This window comes from Pecten maximus, chromosome 15 (genome assembly GCF_902652985.1).
Source record: "Pecten maximus chromosome 15, xPecMax1.1, whole genome shotgun sequence".
Taxonomy (NCBI): domain Eukaryota; kingdom Metazoa; phylum Mollusca; class Bivalvia; order Pectinida; family Pectinidae; genus Pecten; species Pecten maximus.
The window spans coordinates 23,060,391-23,084,773 of NC_047029.1; the positions used below are offsets into that span (position 1 = coordinate 23,060,391).

A 24,383-nucleotide genomic window follows, 5' to 3' on the forward strand; every position below is an offset into this window, starting at 1 on the left:
TTCAGCTCTTTAGCATTTATCAAGGAGTTGAATATGTTGGAAATGTATGATATCAGGGTTTGTTCTTATAACATACACATGTACATGGATACACATTATTGCATAAAAGATAAAACATGATAGGTTTACATAAATATGTATATATATCTTTATAAGTAGATAATGTTACAGGCGGGGCTTCTTTTTTTCACTTTTTTACAAAGGATTAAATGTAGTAGAAAGTCTACCATTTAAAATTGACAGGCCAACATAACACATACCAGTGGGCGACTTGATCAGGTAGGTTATAGATGTTAATATGATTGTCAAAATCTCAGTTTGAGATAAATACACTTTACAAATTTTGATGTTTTTGTCTGAATGTTAACTTCAGATAAATACATGTCATTATACTCGGAACAAATTTTGATATTTTTGTCTAATTTTTTTGGGATATTTTTGTCTAAATATCAATTTTAGATAAATACAAATCATTTAAAATGTTTGTCTCAATGTCAATTTTACATAAATATGCATGATGGAAATGAGGATGATGAGATGAGGTATGTATTCACCTATTAGTAATACATTTGTATTGTTTTGCGAACAATGAGTGGATATCAGTGTTTATCAGCCTTTTTTTATGAACTTTAAGAGAAGTTGAAAAATCCTTTGAATACTTAGTTTCTTTGTAAACATTTGGGATATATGCCTGTTATTCTAAATTTAATCCTTGCTAATAAACATGGAGAAAAATCGAAAACTTCCCTATGTAGGACAAAATAACTTATATGACAGATAAACAGTACTGTCACATACTTAATCCAGCTTTATTTTGAAAATTTCAGTAAAAAGCTTGAATACCCAGTAATCATAAAACAATTGTTTGATAAAACAAAGTGCACCACGCCTCACATACTTTCCCATCCCATATTAGTGTGTCAGTCATACAAGCTATGTCCCTGTGGTGTGTCAGTCATACAAGCTATGTCCCTGTGGTGTGTCAGTCATACAAGCTATGTCCTTGTGGTGTGTCAGTCATACAAGCTATGTCCCTGTGGTATGTCAGTCATACAAGCTATGTCCCTGTGGTGTGTCTGTCATACAAGCTATGTCCCTGTGGTGTGTCAGTCATACAAGCTATGTCCTTGTGGTGTGTCAGTCATACAAGCTATGTCCCTGTGGTGTGTCAGTCATACAAGCTATGTCCCTGTGGTGTGTCAGTCATACAAGCTATGTCCCTGTGATGTGTCAATCATACCAGCTATGTCCCTGTGGTGTGTCAGTCATACAGGGTGTGTCCCTGTGGTGTGTCAGTCATACAAGGTGTGTCCCTGTGGTGTGTCAGTCATACAAGCTATGTCCCTGTGGTGTGTCAGTCATACAAGGTGTGTCCCTGTGGTCCCTGTGGTGTGTCAGTCATACCAGATATGTCCCTGTGGTGTGTCAGTCATACAAGGTGTGTCCCTGTGGTGTGTCAGTCATACAAGGTGTGTCCCTGTGGTCCCTGTGGTGTGTCAGTCATACCAGATATGTCCCTGTGGTGTGTCAGTCATACAAGGTGTGTCCCTGTGGTGTGTCAGTCATACAAGGTGTGTCCCTGTGGTCCCTGTGGTGTGTCAGTCATACCAGCTATGTCCCTGTGGTGTGTCAGTCATACAAGCTATGTCCCTGTGGTATACCAGTCATATATCGAATGTACATCTGGTGTCACAGTCACAAAAGTTATTCATGTAGGTCTATGCTCAGAATAGATATGTAACAAATTTTACATATTTTTGTTGTACAATCTTCACAGCAGGAAAAGGGGGATTTGTACACTAGCCCAGGAAGATTACTTACAGCTACAGCTTCTGATGGATCAGATGTTTTTTATCTGGATGTCCTAGCCTCTTTGTCCTTTATATATGTGTGTTCCAGAAGAATTTGGATTTAAGATAAAGTAATGCACAATATCATGTATCTATCTGTAACCCCACCACAGATAACTTTTACATTAAAAACAAAAGTTGCCAAGCTTTTAGTGTTTGTTAAATGTTAAGGTTTCACAGTTATTTTATAATAAAACATGCATAATGTACAGATACAAACTCTGTAGAGTAATTCATGCAAGTATAAATAGCATATCCTTCAGGCTAAGATTTACCAACCCCTCTGATACTGTACTCTAGGCCGAGTACACAGTAGCACCATTGTGGTCAGATCTACAGAGAGCTGTATATATAGGACAGGGGTGTTGAAATACAGGGACATATATACATACACAGCCCCATCTACTGAGGGTTATTTCAGAAAAATGTGGAAAACACATGTTTTTTACACAACAAACCACAAACTGGGGAGTTTGGCTTGAACCCTAGAGAGGATGTTCACCATAAAAATAGTACCTCAAAGACTAGCTCCTATATGTTAAGAGGATATGAAATCTAACACCTGTATATTGTCAGGCTTGGCTTAGAGACAACCTTGTGTAGGCTACCATAGTGCAAACTCACAAGACTTCTTTTTTATCATCATCACATTCCAGGACTATAAAGAAAGATTTTGCAATATTTTTCTTTTAATATATATATATTTTTTTTTACAAATTGATATTGTAGCACAATAATAGCAAGATCAAATGGATTTTTTATTTTTAGTTACCCAGTAAATATGTAGTAAGTAAAATAAGGATACACTAATAGAGTTTTTAGATAAAGTTGTACAAGCAACACAAAAGATGCTGGGTTCATCTAGTCTTGCAAAAAAAAAATTCTAACACGATCAACTACAAACAAGCATATTGAATATCGCTAAAGCCATACATGTTCCCTTCCGGCCTCCGCTAAAAATAGTAACAGTGACCTGGACCTTGACCCAAAAACATTGAATCTCGAACTTGTCCAAGATATTATGGTCCTTTATCATTGTGTGAAGTTTGATAAAAACCCTCAAGGAATGAAGCCGCTAGAGCGCTGACAATCTTTGGCATTACGTACATACATAAAAGGCGGACAGAGAGGAAACCAGATATAGTCCCCCCCCCTCCCTCCCCTGGTTTCACTGGTACGGGACTGATAAAAGAATAAAAACACAATGTGATGTTAAATTCTAGATACATGTGTGTATTGGTGTATATATAAATTCTTAACTTTGTATTTTAGCTAAAGTTTTGACTTATGGTGAGCTTTTTCTTGTTTTAAGGTAATATATATTTGTTTAACATCGATGATTATACTGTGATATATACATATTCTTTTTAAGGCGACATACTGTTTTTATGATAAGACATATATGTTTTACAGAAGTCAAACCAGGACAGATTAAAAACAATTATGACTGCTGATATGTCAACTAAGTGAATCAGATGACCTTTTAACAGGAGGGTTGAATCTCACAAAAAGCTGTACCTCCCTTAAGTGAGCTTTTGACTATGACAGTTAATACAGAATGTTTTAATCAGATGATTCATACATAATCCTGACTGAAGCATCTCAACCCTGGGTGTGGTACAGCATAACTTCAGATCCTTATACACAAAACCTACATTATTTCAGCATCAATTGTATAACCAATCAAAATTAACAGTCTGGACAGCATCCACGATTTACCATTGATCTAATACTGGAATGGATTTTAATGGTCGAGACATGTATCCATATATTTATAATACAAATGCATATAAACTGAATCAGACATTGATGAATTTTCCATATTTTCTGTTATACATCTACCAGTATTTATGAAACTTTATTTGATAGCCTCCAGCAGTTTACAGTATATATAAAGTTATAATCAATTGCAAGCATTGCAGCAATTAAACTTTTTGGCTACTTTCTGTGACTCGACATTTGGATAACAGATGTTTGCTAGTTCATGCATCATCTTTTCATACCTCTCATATACATATCTACATGTATATATAAAGCTTCATATTAAGCTATTTTAAGAGTCATAACTCAGGATAGTCATAATCGTAATCAATCTAATCTAACCATTTGATCTTAAACCCCTTGATATGACCTTCACCTTGATAAATATACCTATATCTGAACATTCCTCATAAGAATTAAATATTAGTTCAGCATAATTAGGCATTGTAGAGACTTGACCTCTGACCTTTTGCTGTAACCTTGACATAAAGGGCAAAACCTGAGTGAACTTTAAAAAAAAAATCTATACCATAAAAAGTTTTATCTATGAATGTTACTATAGAATCTCTATAAATATCTTTAAAGACCTCAACATGCATGACAGTGATTTGACCTTTGGCCTTTTGCTGTAACCTTGACCTAAAAGATATGGACATGAGTGTAGGTCATAACACATACAAAATATACCTTGTAAAGCTTTTATATCAATCTATTTCTATTGAAGTTAAACCTATTTCATATTCATTGAGTTAAACAGTTAGTCCCCAACATGCATGGCATTTATTTGACCTTTAAACTCTTGCAGCGACCTTGACTCTAAATGAAATACGCTTTGCTGATTCTGCAACACAACTCCTATAATACAGCACATGTATATTACTAAGAGTTTCTTTTCAGTGTTAATTACACCATTGTACTAGTAACATGGTTCCATTCAGATAACAGACTGTCAAACTAATGGAGGACGTCTCCCGTAACTTCTTCTAGGTACTCTAATTAAGTACAAAATTAGAATGCAAGTCTCAGTTGTGCCAAACACGATAATAATGACAGCATTCAATTACAAGGAAAAGAATGTGTCTGCCATCACTGTAGCACTATTGTATAACAGCTTCAGACGCAAGACTATCAGCAAGTGCTAAAGTGAGAATAAAAGCTTCAGTTCACAGCCAAACCAGTAGGGCAGGCCCTAGCAGCCAAACTTATTTTTTTTAAAGTTCATCTGTTTACTGTTTGTACATATATGTGGCAAAGTGACAAGAAAAATTACAGGCACAGAACAGATGTACCAGGAATTCTCTCTTTTTTTTTTAATTAAACAGTCCAATATTATCAATCTATAATATGTTACATGTTATGTATACCAGATTTACATACAATAGACTAAGACCATATTCTCCCTAGAACACTGACCAAAGTCCTCAAAGACAACACATTATAGGCTGTCAAACATCAGACCAACACCTATATACATAAATCTGACTTTTCTGTCTGTCTAGCCAATATATCAGTTCACAGGTGGAGAAAAATCTGTCCTGATTTTCATACAATAGACTCTATATATCCTGTCTATACCTACAGAAACAATGAACCCTAGTCTATCATGGAACATAAGCCAGAGTTTCTAGTCTGCCAAAAACCATTATAGATTTTAGAATATTGTCTGTCTCAAATCAAAGTTAACATTAGCCATATGGATTGGTGCTAATCTGTCTTGTTCAATGTTGGCGTATTTGGAACCAAGTTCTTGCATCATTGTAACCAGAGAAACATACAAGAACACTATTCCCTTCTTGGCAAAGTAATGCATTGTTAAGTCAAGCCAAATACAAAATGCTTGAGTTGTCTTCTTTTTAACCTGTGTTTCTATGTTTCATATCGTCATCTGTAACAAATTTTGGGTATAACTATTTCCTCTGGTCATTTGAAATTTTTACTAGATTATGCTAATCCAGCAATAATCCCTTGTCCAGTAATTGAAGCCCAACCATATATTACTGTTCAGAAAAATCACCAACGAATATGATTTCTTTACCCTCTAGTAAGCCCACTGCCTAAAATTTTGAGTAAGACAATTATGTGATGCCCCACCCCCTTGGACTTCTATGATGAATACAGTACTACACAGTATGCAGATTCTAAATACAAATATACATGACACAACACTTGGCTATATACAAGATAAAACAGCGCAGACATCATAACCTGATTCAGTTAACTTATTAAACATCATGCATACAAAATGGGGCTAATCAACTAGGAGATGACTATTCTTACTTAAATATACAACATACTTATATGTACAACATCAAGTAACAGGATTATGCAAAATATAAATGGGTTGGAAACGAAAATTAAAAACAGCAAAACCCAGCATTATTTTGCAACTGAAATAAAAACAACAACGAAGCTACTGGCATAACAACAAATTTACATGGACCCAGTTGCCACATGTGGTGACAAGCGTGGTCCCCGAAGACCTACACTATCTATGATACCACATTGTAGAGGAAGGACAACCACAGGTAAGAATACACAGGCCGCTCCGTGCTGAAATGTCAAACAATTGCATGATCAATGTCATCCCCGCCATTGTCATGTGACATACAATTCTCATATGTAAGGCTAACACGAAGAGAGAGAGAGAGAAAAAAAAGATTTGATCAGTAAAATTTAAGTACAGGTATAGCATTGGTAACATCTTAATGTGTTTTTTTTAAATGTATAGAAATCCCGAAATGTACAGCACTGCTAAGGAACCTTCATGATTGCCATGGGCACCTGCTGATGTTTGGAAATCCAAAACTTTTTTTATCAACGTTTTCTGATTATAAACTTATCAACATTTGACCAATATCTGAAGTAATATCACTGCATTTTGATACCCATCAGTATTCTTCACGGTTAGTAACTTTTTGTTTTACTGTCTATTTCCAAATGAAAGGGGTCACAGATTTTACCTTTGCCACCAATGAATATCAATACATGCGTATACAACTATCATAACTTTTCTAAATTTTGGCTTGACAAAAGCTATTTATCATGATATGGACCAGATAATGCTATAAAAGTCTTTCTCTTTTTCTTTTCTCTTTCCTTTCTCATTTCGGTAAATTATATTTTGGTGAATTTGGTATGCTAATGTTAAATAGTAAACTTTGAGCTCCAATGATACAGCATAACATCAATTATAATTATAGTAATTTCTATGAGCAAAAAAAATTATTTTTTTGATCATTTCTGTTAATCTTCTTTTCGTGAATTTCTTGAGCTCATGTGATACCAGCATTACATCCATTACAGATTAAATTTCTATAAGCAAAATGTTGCCAAAAAAAACATCAGATATACCCATCAATGAAAGACAAGTGATTAGCACTCAACACTTTCAAGTATATGGCAATAGGTAGCCATTTCAGGAATTAACACGTACACTGGCTCAATGACTTCCCCAAAAAACATCTGAGAATTTTTTGCTCTTATCATTCATAATAGATTTAAACAGATTCTCAAAACTCTTGATTATAAAGCTACCTTACAAGGAATAACATATAAGAAACAGGAAAAATGGAGAACTTAGGAGGAAAGCAAATCAGCAAAAAAATATTAATTTTGTAAGTGTAAATCTGTACTGGTTTATATAATGTGTTAAAAACCAGTGTGTTTATCTACCTCAGGATCTGTATATATAAATACGTAAATGTAGCTGCAGGCTGGTCTATTACCAAGTTATGACATCAGAGACATACTGATTTCATGTTTTAATAATTAAAATTTACAGTGGGATACAGTTTATAAGAAAAGGCCTGGTGCCATACCCCTAGTGTACTAATAATATTCCTACAGCAGGGGGCTAGGTTTTACACTGTGGCCCAATGTATTACAGTGCGCTAGCATTGCTACAGTAGGGTAGAATTTTACATTACTTATGTGTCAGATTTACTTCGAAACAAAATTCAAGAGACTTTTTTAATTAGATTTGACATGATCTATATTCAGCACGAGTTTGTTAGAGGGCATGACAATCAGAACCTGTCTTTAAAGTGAGATATCAAGGTCATGATGTATCACCATAAACACACATTTCTATGCATATATATTAGAATAAATTTCCTCATAACATATGTCTGTACACACAAATATTGTATTTAAGATCTGCATGTGACAATTACAGATCTCTTTTTGTAGAAAATAGTGTTTCAGACCATGGTATGTTAGGCTATATAAACCTCCACAAATGCTGGTCCAAAAATGATCATAATTCTTTTTTTTTTTGTCTCCTTGAAGTAGATGGTGACTACCAGACTGAACTACATACAGGTGACCCATCACATGCCATCCAGAGCAATAAGGGTAAACTGTCTTGCCACAGGACACAACCAGCACAGAACGGTCTTTTTCTCAGCTTCCTAAGAATCAAAAACCGCCATGGGTAGAGAACGGTGAATTACACACCTAGGACCTTCACCTGAGGTTAGGTAGACCAACGCTCTAACCGACTTAGCCATTGCAGCCTCTAAAAGTACAATTATTGTCTTAGCATTCACATAACACATGTAAATCAGTGCTTCTGCAATAGCACTTGCTATTATATGAGTCACAAAGGCTATAATGAAACACATTTTTTTTAGGCGGACTCCGGAGTAATTATAAAACCTGTGTGTGTCTATGAACAAGTACAAACACATATATTTGTATGTACTGGGTATTAATAACATGTGTTATAAGGTGTTACAAAGTGTTATGGATATGAAAGTAAGTGCAAGTGTACAAGTGAGTAATTTGTTTGTTGGGTTTATCGACCCATGAACAGCCAGGGTCTTTGAGGCAGTGTCTCCCCCTGTAGTAGTAGTAGTTGGTGGCTACCTCACTTAACAACAAATGGAGGCCTGCTGCATACTATCCAGGGTAATTCAAAAGCAGTCTGCTTATGATAGTTGATGACTTTCTCCGTGATGAACATAGAGGCCAGTCATATGCTATCAAGAGCATCAAGGGTCTGTGAGCATCCATTCATGAGAAAAACATAAACCAATTCAGGTAGGAAATGAACACCTATGGTTAAATTGTCCAATACTCTACAAAATGAGATATCGTGACCTATGGTCGAGTGGTGAGTTAACCCAACCACAACAGTGATGTATGTGAGTGAAAGTTAAAAGTGATGTATGCACATGTATATGGTATATGTATAAATTACCTAAGATTTACTTATACAAGTACTTTATGACAAAATACAAATGACTAGTGAATTTCATTTCTTCCGGTGTGGTGACAAAACTTGTACAGGACCCGAATGTAAATTTTTGAAAATGAAAGCACTTTAAGTTATTTCTTGTAGGTGACATGTGTCATTAATTTGTGTAATAATATGGAGAGACCTGTGTGTTAGCCTTCCACACATGCTGGTACACACCTACTGACAACACCAAACAAACACACACACATACACACACACACCAAACATGCCATCACATAGGTTTCATCACCTCTACCACATCACTGACTTGACATATTAAAGGTCAGGGTTCAACTTTTTTTTTTACTTTCATTTGACTACACTGATATTTAGACTTGTTCAAGACCTCGGAGGAAAGAGTCTCCGTAAAACTACTACTGAACACTAAGTGAAATATAAAATATACTCAAGTTGGCTGACTCAGTGAAATATAAAATATACTCAAGTTGGCTGACTCAGTGAAATATAAAATATACTCAAGTTGGCTGACTCAGTGAAATATAAAATATACTCAAGTTGGCTGACTCAGCGAAATATAAAATATATTGAAGTTTTGAAGTTTATACCCCGAAAGATGACCAAGAAATTTCCTACTTGAATGAAATTCCTTGTAAAATAAGAGAACAAGGAAAGCAATACATAAACCACTACTTGGTTAACATGAGAAGCTTGTTTTTAGAGATAATTGATTAGTATAGAAAAGAGGATGGGAGTTTAGAAACTTCAGCAGAAATCCCTGGAAAAGCATATCACCACGGAGGTCTCTCTACACTCAAACTTACATTAATGGAAGGGACATCTTATTTGTGTACCATTTTGTTAAGTCACACATCCTTTCTTTGCATTTTTTTTTTCATGATCAACAAATACCATGGTTAATAGCAGAAATCTAATGATAAGTTAGTACTGGGATATTAAAGCGGCCCAAGAACAAATGACAGTAGATCTACAGTAAGAGGTTTAAAGATGTTCATCAAATGAAATCTAGACCCAAACATAAAGAGTAGTAAAAGAGGCATACTGGATATTGCTATATATCGGCCCTGCTAAAAATAGTAAGTGACCTTTGACCCAAAAAACCAGAAATTCCAAATTTCCCAGATATTATGGCCCTTTATCATTGTATGAAGTTTGATCGAAATCCTTCAAGGAATGAAGCTGCTAGAGTGCTGAAAAACTTTGGCGTTATATACATACGTTTCACTGACAGAGGACTATAATGAAAGATCCAATGATGGACCCAAGTACATTGCGTAGAGTATCAAACTAGGAGATGTAAAGGGTGGTTTGGTTACAACAGAAGTAAAAGGTTACTGAAGAGGCCCTATAGGATACAGCATAATAATAACAAAGTAGTGGTCATAGGACATATTATTGTTATGATTACAGCAGAGGTCAAAGGTTATGCATTAGTTACTGCATAGGCCAAGGACATAGCACCATGACAATAGCAGAAGTCATAATTTATAAAATGATACTGCAGGGGTCCTACAACAAAGTACAATGAATACAGCAAGGCCATAGGTATAGCACCATGGTTACAGCAGAGGTCATGGAATATAGCACCATTTTTACAGCAGAGGTCATGTAATATAGCACCATTTTTACAGCAGAGGTCATGGAATACAGCACCATTTTTTACAGCAGAGGTCATGGAATATAGCACCATGGTTACAGCAGAAGTCATATGGTATACAGCATTTACAACATAGGCCTAGGATAAAGCACCATGGTTACAGCAGAGGCCATATGATACAGAAGAGATTATACAGCAATTACTGCAGGGGCCCGACTATATAGCATAAATAGTTACAGCAGAAGCTACATGTCAGAAAGAAGAAATATAACTTTTTTATAAATAGATTTACAACCAGTTTGATATATACTTGCTTTACAGAAAATATTTCACATAGTTGGAATATACAGTAGAGACCCCAGCATTTAGTACTATAGATACATAATTCACTGCAGAAATAAATAGCCAGTATTTTCCAAAGCAGCTATGATCTACCCATCTAATATACTGTTGGCAGAGAGACCTTCACCCATAATAAAAATATTGAAAAATAACCTTGAGGGTTTTCTGTAACAAGAAAATGTGACAAAACATTATAAGTAGTTCTACAATCAGGAACCATATAGATATATATATAGGAAACAGAATCTTAAGTTATTTAAGTGGTAACTATGCTACACACTTATAAGGCGAGCCAATACCTCCTTCACAGATAACAGATCTTATAAATCATCACAACTCATTATTCAATTAAAAAACTTGTGATTTAATTTCAAAATAAAAATTATTTAATTAATAAAAAATGTCCTTCATTGGTAACATTAATATGTCATCAGCACTACATAGTATAATTTAGTGCCCCACCTCTCTAAAAGCCTGACTCGTGCCCCACCTCTCTAAATGCCTGACTTGTGCCCCACCTCTCTAAAAGCCTGACTCGATTCCATGCACAAGTGTGGTATATAAATAACATTTGGGCGGGGCCCTCTGTTTATTCCTGTAGACCGGAGGTGGATGGTAGTAGCTCTAACCAATCTTCATGTATATACATAGCTAAACACTTGTAATGTTAGAAGTGACCTTGTCAAAATACCATGTTATCAGCAGACAGGACACCGAGAGTATTATTTTATAACAGGGAGTTTATTAACTTGATTTTCCAGGAAACACTGAAAAATTTATAATTTCTCTTTTAGGTGTTAGCCCAGAAGCTTAATTTTGGGGCTTCCCTAGAAATTTTCTAATTCTGCTTTAGTCTACAACTTGTTTCCAAGGATAGTCTCCGAACAAGAATCAAAATCTTAATTAATTTACAGTAAAAGATTAGAAACTGAACAGATTGATGTGAAGTATCAGGGTATTAAGTATAGCACCAAACCATCATATAGGTCATAAACTATCCGTCAACAGATAAGGAGCTGTCTTTCTGTACCCCCAATAGGCCTTTTGTGCCTTTACAACATGTGAAGGAGTTTTCCTTTTTCGTGATAATATATCAACACACGAAGAAAAAATTTAAGACATGGTGTTCACGTTTAATGATGACTTCAAATTAAACTTTGTCAACAGTAATAGATTTGTAGCTTAGTACAACTGTTAAATATGATCAGTATGGCAGCAATATGGCAAATTTTTAATGTGTTGTAATATAGCAATCGTTAATTGAAAATGAAATCTGCAGAGCAAAATTAACAAAAAGATGATAAAGAAAGATTTGAGGGGAAAATAACAAAACATTCAAAATCAATGTCTTAACAAATATGAAGGATCAGGGATTAGCATAGGTAAAACAAGATTGACAGCTGTGAGGAGGCATGAGAACGAAACAGTCAAGACTGACCGCTGGTTAGGTACGTACCCGAGAGCTTCGACTGGCACGCGGGTCCAGGTAAGTTCGCAGTCGGTCAAGGTAAACATGGGGTGGGTCCTTTGCATGGACGCGTTCCTGTGACACAAATAAAAGGTTGATCATTGCACTCCCTGTACTGAGAGATACAATATTTTCTCAAGATAAGTGCCTTAATTTCTCTTCAACACTCTAATAAAACATGAAAATGTGTCTTTGTAATTCTTTTTTATATGTATTGTTTTACTATTAATATTCTATAGATGATAAATAATCAACAACTCATTTACATACAAATGTTTAAATTATATATGAGGTATCCAGATTATTATACATACCCATCATCATAATTAAAATTTTCCAATACTGATGTATGACAAAAATGTCCATTTATATTAAATATTATACAATTGCTCATAAATACCTGGTCACAAATCAAGTCCCATTTCTTTTCATCATCATAATTCTTGAGTACTTTAGCCTTGTCCGGTGGCAGATCCATAGAAGCCTGTACAAAGAGACGGATTTATTCTCTTTATCCAAGTCCAACATATGACATTTTTTCATGCTGTATCTATTGTACTGGTCGTTTAGTTGGATTTATTTTGTTTAACGTCCTATTATACAGCCAGAGTCATTTAAGGACGTGCCTGGTTTTGGAGATGGAGGAAAGCCAGAGTATACCCAGAGAAAAAACACCAGCCTATGGTCAGTACCAGGCAACTGCCCAACATGGGCGACTCAGAGGTGATCATGAAGGGCTAGCGATAAAAATGTCAAGACACCTTAACCACTTGGTCACCAATCAATCAATACGGAAATTTTAAAAAGGGCAATAACTTCTGCAAAAAAAGTCAAATTAAAATTATTTTTTTCTTAGGGAAACCTACATATGACATTGATAATTCATACCAGACCTCAAAGAGTCAAGAAATGTAGGAGATGATCAACGGACAAACAAAATTTTATGCTAGCCTGATGCCGCCTGATCATAATATATTAATACTCCAGTCAAATTTGACAGGCGTATAAAAATTGAATAAATTTCTCATGTAATATTCAAGGTAAAAGAATGATTCACACATTCTTTCATTACAAATTTTATAGTTTTATGAGAAAATATTGCAGATCCTTTGTAATTAGGGAGCTAGGCGTATCCTTAATAAATTTTAGGAGTGCAGACTCCCCTAGCAACAACACTGGCCCAATTATGATCAGTTGTGGCGGTCTTGTAGATCTAGAACTAGTCGAAAACATAGCTGTGGTGTTGCTAGTAAAGATACCAATGCAAGCATTTGGGACAATCAGATTGTATTAGTGTTTGCTTGAATAATGAGGCTTTGGTAATGCATACATTATACTAAGTATAGCTAAATATGACCTTTCTCACCAGTTCAAACAACTTTTTATCGTATCATATATATAGTTATTGTAATGAACACTGATATACAGCAGGGCATCCATTAGACACTTGGATTTTAGCAATTTCAGAAATCAAATCACTATTTCTTGGAATCTGTAGGGTCAAAACATGTCAACAGCAGGGTATCTATTTGACTCTTGAATTTTAGCAATTCCAGAATTCAAATCACTATTTCTGAGAAATCTGAAGGGTCAAAACATATTTCTTCAAACCCAAGAGATAAATCTGATTTGGGGAAGTCAAAAACATGTTCTCAATGGTCTACTGATGAATATCCTGTATATACACACACATTATGTATAGTTCAAGTTAATGTTATAATTACCACTTAAAAGCTACAAACAGCTTAACATTGTGTTTGTGTGAAAAACATATACCGGGTAAAAATATTAATATGTCCATATAAACCTTAACACTTATGACCCTATAATTTCTAGCCTCTGGGTTTGGAATCTTAGTTTTTAGCCTCTGGGTTTGGAATCCTAGTTTTTAGCCCCTGGGTTTGGAATCCTAGTTTTTAGCCCCTGGGTTTGGAATCCTAGTTTCTAGCCTCTGGGCTTGGAATCCTAGTTTTTAGCCTCTGGGTTTGGAATCCTAGTTTTTAGCCTCTGGGTTTGGGATTCTAGTTTTTAGCCCCTGGGTTTGGAATTCTAGTTTTTAGCCTCTGGGTTTGGAATCCTAGTTTTTAGCCCCTGGGTTTGGAATCCTAGTTTTTAGCCCCTGGGTTTGGAATCCTAGTTTTAGCCCCTGGGTTTGGAATCCTAGTTTTTAGCCCCTGGGTTTGGAATTTCTACAGACATTAAACAATCTCTAGAACTAGAGATTACATTCCTATAAATACATATATACTGCATATATTAACGCAATTAACAAAGTAAATTTACTTTTTAAAAAATAAAAGTTTTATCTGTCTACTGTAATCTTAAGAATTTTTAAGAAAGTGAAAATCTAACAGTTTCAGTTAATACTAAAATGACTTGTGCAAGTGTACGTTATTAAAAAAAATTATGCAGATATTTTGAGAATACTAACATGTATATTATAGCCACACATTCATTTGATTGGATAAAAATTGTAATTATGATCCTAAAGTGTTTTATTATGTATGTTACACAAAACTGAGATCTTATTCACATATTGGCAAGATATATCAGTTTGAAAATTTACATTTCACTTTTTTTGCTATATTTTTTCACAGGCTTTGTCCGGATCATCTATACAATTGTTCAAATATTCTGAAATCCTTGTGGATTAACGGGAACACTTTCAGCAATTGGTTGGAGTTTTCCGGAAAAAATATGAGTGTCAAATCTAATATACGGTACTTATATATGCATATAAGCTTTAGTCATATAAGTGTGTCCCAAAAATACATATATGTAATATACATAACACTTCAATGCATACAGCACTAGTGTATGCCTTAAAATAATGACTTTGATGAAACCTGGGAAATTTGATGGTGCCCAAGTTTTATGGATCTAATGACCACACATTGTACTTCTCCATCCATCACTAGTAGTACAGGTTTATATTTACCAGCCCCTCAACATCCGACAAGTGTCAGAAAACAGCTGTTTGTAGATCTTTATAATTACTGCAGACTGCAACTGTAGACATCAAAACTTTTTTAAAGTATGTTTTATGCTTACAGTTAATAATACATACAGAATATTTTGTAATTGCAAAGGTGGTTATTTTAAACAGATAACAAATAACTTATCATTAATTATACTATTTTGTAGGTATGTAGCAGATATCCTTTAAAATTAAGCCGTTTTTATGGAAAGGAAAGCGTAGATTTTCCTTTAATACTGAGAAGTACACATTTCATCAGTAACAGCAATCGCTGTCATCAGTCAGGGGTAAGAGTTAGGGATTTATCCATTTATTTTGTTTTTGCTGATCACGAAATTCTTATCTAAAATATCATAATGAACCTGACTATAGAAAAATCTCAACAACTTTCTCTGTTGAAAGCCTGAAATTCTCCCATTAATGACAATGAAATATTGTGGTGTCCTTCATTACAAAATATATGATTTATACTTAACATGTGTATCATTTCCTCAAGGTGTTTTCATTTGTTTGCTTTTAGTTTATTATTATCATGAAATTAAAAATTCCTTTTACTGTAATTTATGCATCCTCCTGTGTAGTCTCTGAGTGTACATTAAAAATTTACATAATATTGCATAGCTATAATACAACCACACATATATATTGCATTAAAAGTTTTACATAATATTTTTTTTTACGAAATCTGATAAGACAACCGCACGAGGTTGAGGGCAGAGAGAACATATGTATTTAATGGTTAACTTCTACAGAAAATGTAGGGAATGAACAATACATGTAGGTTTATGTTTAGTGTGACAGAGTGCAGCTTTGCAATTGTTACCAGTATATGTATACACTATATACAGAGAGAACATAATTCTGAGCCATTGTACAATATTGATATTTGTGAGAAAACAGTATGTTTTCAGCTAAAAAACATTTCACTGTTATGCGTACAATCAACATAATATATCAATAATTAAATAATTTGATTTAAGTTAAGCAAATTGGTATGATCTATTAATAAGCAATTCAGGATATCTATACCAGTCTCAAAATGGGAAATCTTCCTATTCTGTCTACATTAAAATTATATTTGTTGAACAATACTGAGGAGGCTAAGTAACATTGGGATTATTTATTCTTCATATACATATAGCTGGAGCTGTCATTTAGGTGCCACCTGCTTACAAATAACATTTCTTGCACTGCCCCTTAATTATCACATACTCATTTACATGAGCTTTTTTGTTTTGGTCTATTTTGTTCAACGTCCTAACAGCCAGGCTCATTTAGGACTACCAGGTTTTGGAGGTGGAGGAAAGCTGGAGTACACGGAGAAAAACCACCAGCCTACGGTCAGAACCCTATATCCACTCGGACATCACGGTCCTGATCATGATCAGTCAACTGGATTAAATCATGCATCAAATTCTATTTGTCCAGTGATCACCATTGCCTGTTTTAACGTGGCGGCCCGCCACCCTTAGCTGGGTACCCGCCACGCTTACACAACCAAATTCACTCGATCCGCCACGCATGTAATTGCTACCTAACACCCCTATTTTGTATCGATTTCAAGCAGAAAACTGACCCGTTTCTATAGCGTCCGATACTCATTACCTATGGCCCCTGTTTTTACAGGTGAACTAGGCCTAATTGACGAATTGCGATCTCGGTAAGGTGCCTCACCGTTATGTTTTGATACGGTCGACTGATCTCTTGATCACACCTATATCGATGGTGATAATTAATTAATAGTAGGTGTACTGTTCTGACCATGGGAACAGATGTGATTGTATGGTTTCAGTCGATCGGGACATCAGAGAAAATGTTACCATCGTCTACATCGGAAAAACCGACGGTCCGATTAGATTTTTTTTTTCACAAGAATTAATATTCAGCTGGGATAATCAAACTGATAATATCAATACCTAAGCCGATGTTTGAGAAGCATGGATACATTTTTGAAAACTGTATGGCAATGTCACCATGAAGAGAGGAGTATCAGCTCCTTTTTTGGAACACCATGTGAACGACATGCGATCGCGACAACCGATCTAGAAAACCTGCAGCCAACAGACTGAAATCTGATATATCGCGCAAGCCACGGCTACAGAAATGCGCATGGATTAATTGTGTATGAAGATGACCAAGGTAAGCTTACAATTAGCCTATATTTGATTTGCTAGATAATGATAATAATCTAATGAATATTTCGTGCATTGGTTTTCTTGTCACGTGCTATTTTTAGAAAGCACTATTAGAGTGATCTCCCTTCCAAAAACGATCTCGAAACGGTCAAAGTGTTATCTAGGTTTTTGATTTTCTTTAATTATTATTAAATAAAGATAAGTTAATTAGCACCTCAAGTATATACAATGTAATTAAAAAATAACATGTACATTTGTAATGAATATGTACTAATTTGATTATATTTGTTAAAATATAATTAATTTGGTTTTTTTTGGGTTTTTTTCCAAAGATTTATTGATGGTTTTAATTGTTTTGCTTATTACAAATTTGTAGGAATAAGAAGTTCATAATTATAATATGGTAATGACCACAATAAGATTCATTAAGCTTTTCAAAAATATTTATTTATTTATTTATCTATTTATTTATTTATTTATTACCACCAGCAGGAACAGGCCCTCTCAGAGGATCTTGAACTCTCTGATGATGGTGTTTACCCAGGGAGTTCCCTACAAGAAAGCTGCTTCTTTCTAGAAGGGGCTGTGCAACAGCAGAATGTTCATGTCATTTGGAGAGACGAATTGTGTTTGGCTTCAATTGTTCATAGTGAAGACTATTTTCAGGAGAAAATTATAGTGACTGTGTTGAATTGATATCTTAATTGAAATTATATTGTGGCTTGTGCATTGCTTTAAATACTTTATATATTCTTATATTATGTCCAGTAAAAGTTGCCATTGAGTTTGATTTGTAGATGCTGTATCATAGATATAATAGTTGCTATTAATATGTTCACTGATAATATTATAGTGCAATTTATGAAATTAATAATTGAAATGTTTTAACTTATAATACTTGACAATGCAATATGATCTTGATGTGAATGTTTATCATATTTATAACAGTAAAAGATGCTATTTGAGTTTGTTTTATTCCATGTTATATTAAAGAGTTGGAATTGAGATTGAAATGGTTTTGTGAAAATAAATTGATGATTGTTTAAATGAGGAATGTATGTTTGTAGTTTTTTAAAGTAATGGTATAAGCTGTTATTTTGTTTTAATTTACACGATATATATGGCATAGAGTGAGCAAATGATTAAAATGCATATTTATTTAGAACTAAATCAAACAACATAATTAAATCTCTATTCTTAATGTCATAATTGATGATGTTTCTCGAAACGTCGCACCGCGAGGCTGCATGACATCCACAAAAGTACATGTTCAGAAAAAATTGTCAAAAAATTTTCCTCCACCCATCATTTTGAAACTGTGGTGATCCCTGTTTGTCTGTGTATTTTACCTGTGATCTCAGGTTAAACAAAACACTGGCTTGATTCTGATTATTAGTAATTAAGAAATAACTATAAAAAAGTTGATAAATCAGTTTTTTATTTATATATCTTGCAACCCCCAACACAACTCTGTACATATCATGTGATTCATATCTCAAAATGATTTAAATCATGGAGCTGAATTGAAATATTAATAAAGCATTATGATATGGTGACATCACATTATTTTTATTTCATCATGAGTCATGATAATAACCACTTGGATAATCTAGTGAAATCTAGATAGAACCCTTCAAGCATGTCACCAAAAAGTCATTCACAAATCGAAAAGATACATGCACTAACTATGTTAATTATTCCTCAATACATTCATAATACAGGTTTTGTACAAAAAAAAAAGCTTCTTTGTTATTATTAATCAACAGATGTTCTTAATGGGCTTTTTTTTATGATGAACAGATGTGAGGTTTTCTGTCTGAAAAAATGAAAGTCAAAATATTTTGATTTCATAGGGTGTTCAACTGTAAAATCAATCCAAAACATTGCAGAGAATCAGGACTGTCCGCTGGCTCTTATCAAACCCAATTATCACTTAGTAGCTAGTTTAATTAGGAGTAGGCTTCAGGTAATTTCCCTCTAGCTCAATTATAGATCCTCAACAGACTGAGAAGTCGGGGATGACCGGTTAAATACCACACATCCCTTGTTACTGTGACATTTTGTCGTCTGCAGCTCAGCAATAACAGTGAGCTGTAGTGTAGTTGCTTGTTTTGAGCTAAAGTGTTCAGCAGAATGCAGTAATAGGGTGACAGGTGTTAATTGTGAATATTATGAACTGTCGTCTCCAAGTTTCTCACAAGAGGAAATTACCCTTCAGCATTAGAACAGGAAATTGATGCTGGGGTTTAATTTGCATGCTTGAACTCACTGCTTCATTAATTATATTGTAGACCACTGCACTCTTTAATTTCCTATTGTCTAGATATATGTAACACTACACAGTACAACAGACTATAATCAGTACCCTGGTCTCAGAGATGTAATAGTTATTACCCTTAATTCTGGTATATTTTGTAACTTCATTTGACATTAATTAGGAAGTTGGTCATGGGCTAACATGGCTTTGCATTTGAAAGCTGTTTATAGGTTTAATACATCGTGTAAACAGCATTCAGTAATTAATGTGCTAGGTTCGAGTACACACCGGTACTTATAGATAGTATGTTCTTCCTGCATAAAAAAATAAGTACGTAACATGTCAAATAAATTCTTATTGGCAATGACCAATGGACATGTTTATCGGAGTATATTGGTATCATCCAGTTCGTCGTGACTTACCAGGACTTTTGTGAATCTGCGCTCCAGCTCGTGAGAATCGGGCATTGGGAGGCGAATCGACATGGCTGGGGTTCTGAATTCTGGTCCTCTGTAGTTATGTGTGCTTTCCCCATTCCCCATTGTTTGAACAAGTGCACACTCTAACGTTAGCGCCCGGCTCGACATTGGTGTAGTATGGCTTCACAATACATTGTCAAATTGGTCACTTCATAAGCTGTTGTTTACAGCATAAAAATGGTGCATGGCGTCGGCAGAGATGCTTATACCATGTACAAGTAAACGGACATCCCTACGATTCAAATACATCACAATCGCAGTGTCAGGTGAATAACATCAGAATATTTTGACACAAAATCAAGTTGTTGGTAAAATCGCCGGCCATTTTTCATTCAGACAGGAAGGGAGCAGTTTCTGATTCATGTCCCGCATCATCTCGCGAGATGTTGCTGTGCAATTTTTATAGTCAATGAGACGCTTGTTTAGGATGTTCTCGACGTGGTATATTTTCGAACCACCGTTGAAATTATCAGTAAATGAATAGATGAATAAAACTGTACCATTCTCAATGTCTTACATTGAGATAAACTGTTATGACTGTTTCAATGCTAAAAGGGGATATTTCATAAAAAATGATCACTGCTTAAATGAGTTTGATGAGTTTGGTTTTGAGAGGACCAAAACATGGAGGCTTTGGTTAACTCTATATGTAAGTCCAATGTGTTATTTAAAAAAAAAAAAGCGATTACCAAAGTATGATACGACTGCTAATTTTTCGATTTTTTTTTATCAAAATTATCTAGATGAAAGTTCAAATATTTTATAATGATAATACAATGCATAATAATAATTAGAGCCGTAGCCTTAGAATGATAATTCTGATTCATTTTCTGAAAACAATATGCTGATAAATAGAGGATATCTAACAGTGTCTTCAGTAATACTAAATATATTTCACGAGTGGGGCTAATATTTTGATATTTTTCACGAGTGCGCAAATAGCTACACTAGTGAAAAATATCACTTTTATAGAATGAATAATTTTTTATATTTCACTGATAAAAATGTAATAAAATGCTTTATTTGATGAGAAAAAATTTACTTCTTGATATAAAAAAAAAATATTAAAAAAAATCTTTTTATATATCGAAAAGAGTTTTTTTAACATTAAATAAAGATCCACACACACTCATTTTCTTTCACACATCATCATCATCATCATCATCATCATCATGCAGATTATGCTTTAACGGCCGCCCTCGCTTCCTCGCATATATACATGTATATATATATATATATCCAACGTAATGCGAGAGTGCGAGGGCGGCCGTTAAAGCATAATCTCTTTCGCATTCTCGCGTTTTCGCTCCCTCGCCGTCGCGTTTTCGCATTCTCGCGTTTTCGACCTAAGGTCTTTTGAGAACGCGAGATTTGATACTTGGCTCTAACGAGCCACCATAGATTTTAAACGTGTGGTGGTGATAATGAATCACTTTGGCGACAACCTCAACATACATTAAAGAAGAATGACAAGTAACCATTATTGATTATAAAATTGGAATTTCTATAAAAAAAAAAAAAAGGAGAAAAAAACAACAACAAAGCTTAAAGCTATTTGCATAACGAGTCTCCGAAATTAAACGGATTTCAAAGATTTATGTGATACTCCATTCAATGCAATCAAAAGCCTTTTCAAAAACAATACTCACGACATTAATTATTATTATTTATTTCTTTTTTTTGAAGTTATCCCCTATAATAGAAACATTGAACATCCACTCACTCACAAAACTGGTCCGATACCGTGGAAATAGGGTCAGGTCAAGGAATTTCACACGCGACAACACCGTGTACACTGGTTACAAGAAGGTCAGCCAAGAGGGCAGCGCTTCGAGTCATTCAGAACAGCATTAGGCTTAAATGAAGCGCGGAAATGATATGAACAAAACAGCTAGGAGTCTATGGGGCTCAGCTGAAATAAAGACATTGGAATATTTTTAGATATTTTTTTAGAAGGGAAGGGAGACCCAAAACTTTTCCTGTGATTGATTTGTGCATCGGCAATAAGATAAATCGCGATCCGGATACTATCAAGAAAGTGTGTGTAAAGCATTATTAAAATGAAATCAAAGCCAGGGACACATCAACACATTGATACCAAAGTCAAAGATAACGTAGAGCCTAACATAGACAAATGATTACTTTATGCAAGAAACACATTGGATCTAATGTGCTAACAAAGGCAATCGAAGAAATGAAACATGAGAAAGCAGGTGGCCGCGATAGGACTGTTGTTTGACATATTCATTATGGAGAGACTAAGCTAAGAAAAGTGCTATGGGGAAAGCTACTCAAAGAACTTCCAAAAAGGAAATTTCACTTCATTGTTTAAAGGAGGAAAAAAAATCCGACTTGACATGAATAATTACATTGACATCAGTGTTTCAAAAACTATTTGAGAAAATGATGTGCCAGCGAATATCTATTCAAAATCGGATTTCCACACAATTTGCAACAAGGATTTGAACGGCAATATGGGAGCATTACTACAGAATTAAAAGAATTGATATGTCACTATCTGGAGCACAATACAAAAGTCTGCGTCGCTTGCATGATAATGGAAATCCTTGATCAGTGTTTGGGTACAGGTGCTGATATGTACGGTGTATCGACTAGGAATGAACGGATCCCTTATAAGTCATTTACTAAGTTAATACTGGTGTTACGGAACGTATTCTTTATGATGGGGAGATGAGCGATGAATACCCTATAGAGCATGGGGTTGGTCAAGGGAGGACTAAATATCACTGCATGGCTGTCCCTGGACATGGTTGACGAAATCTTGCAGTTCGGCTGGAAGAAGCAGGGCCTAGTCTAGATGTTGATAACATCCACATCCCATGTGTACTGCTAGATGACACATCATTGTTAGTTGTGTCGACCAGGAATCTTCAGATGTAATGGAGTTAAGCAAGAACCACGAATAAGCATCGCTACAGAGGCTGAACTGTAATTCTGCAAAATATTCATTAATGCACTTCACAAATCGGAAACGACCGCGAAAGGAATTAAATACTCCATGTCGAATTCTGTAGGGAAAACACGAATTGTTCCAAAAGTTCTTTTGGCAAGGGACGTAATCCGTTTTAAAAATGTGAAATATTATATAGTAAGAGTAGGCACTAAGTTTTTTTTCTATAAATACTAACCAGAAGCAGGCACCTATGCAACAACCTTACCAGTGCTGGCAGAATGGAATTGAACCCACTGAATAGTGTGTGTATTGTGAATTCAGTTGTCGAACAGGACCAATCAAAGCATCTGCACAGTCGAACAAGAGCGAACACAAAGATATGCAACAAGGAGATGTCGGGGTTTTAAAATAAATCTTTTGGAATAAGTTATGCACTGTCAGTACTAACTTCGTTGGAAAGTACCCGTTCTACTCTGTCAGCTCTATAAAGGTTATTTCCATCGGCGGATACCCACGTTTGCCTGTTTTTCATGGGCAGTAGAATAGAAATAGAAATAGAGGACGATAGTTGTTATGTCCCTCTTTATCGTCCTTTGGTGTTCATGCAAGAAATAATGCCTTGGTTTTGTTCTGAACCTTTCCGATATAATGTATACTGACCACTAGGTTCCTGGGAGTCAGGACACCCACCCCCCATTTTTTTAAAAATGGATTTCCTATATCAAGAATCTATACTCAATTGCACGGGACTAAGTACAGCAAAAAACTTGCACTATGAATAAAAAGTACCCTAGAGTAAGTTTTAAAACTATTTTGCATGACCAATCCATACAACAATGGTATAACGACATTGAAAGTTCCTCTAAGGGGCAAACATATATTATATTTAAAAATCAATTTCAGTTTGAAAAATACTTGATTAGGCTCAAACCAAAAGATAGCGTAACTATATATGTAAACTAAGAACCAGTAATACATCTCTGCCCATAGAGACTGGGCGATGGACTAGAATACCACGTGAAAACAGAATCTGTCCGCTATGTTTAAATGGAGTTGGAAACGAATATCATTATCTGTTTACATGTTTAAATACTTATGTCAGTCAAATTCGTTGAAAATATATACCTATTTATTATACCTCCAACCCATCGGTTCACAAAATGAAAGGATTGATATCCGTATGCAATATCAAAATATTATCAAATCTGTCCCTGTTTATACAACTACTAGAAAGGCAATTAAAAAATAATATGTGAATTTACTCATCAAATTGTAAACTTTTTAATGAATATACTATTGATCATGTTTGCTAAATATAACATTATTGTAGTGTATATGATGATTTGATTGTTATATCATGATTGAAAGTATCTGCATGTTAGTTG

General features: G+C 34.8%; 1 protein-coding gene across 2 annotated transcripts in view; it reads right to left on the reverse strand.

The window, feature by feature from the left end:
- The window catches only part of LOC117344299 (formin-like protein), a 51,725-nt gene extending 31,309 nt beyond the window's left edge, over positions 1-20,416 (reverse strand). Inside the window, exons 1-4 of one of the 2 annotated variants that reach the window (XM_033907003.1) lie at positions 20,028-20,416; positions 12,637-12,720; positions 12,225-12,311; positions 10,922-10,933 (exon numbers count right to left, since the gene is read on the reverse strand). In XM_033907003.1, coding sequence (XP_033762894.1) covers positions 10,922-10,933; positions 12,225-12,311; positions 12,637-12,720; positions 20,028-20,192 — 348 coding nt within the window. In that variant the 5' untranslated portion in view covers positions 20,193-20,416. The remainder of the gene's footprint in view (positions 1-10,921; positions 10,934-12,224; positions 12,312-12,636; positions 12,721-20,027) is intronic. The other variant, XM_033907004.1, reaches the window with a different exon arrangement.
- Between the last annotated feature and the right edge of the window lie 3,967 nt (positions 20,417-24,383).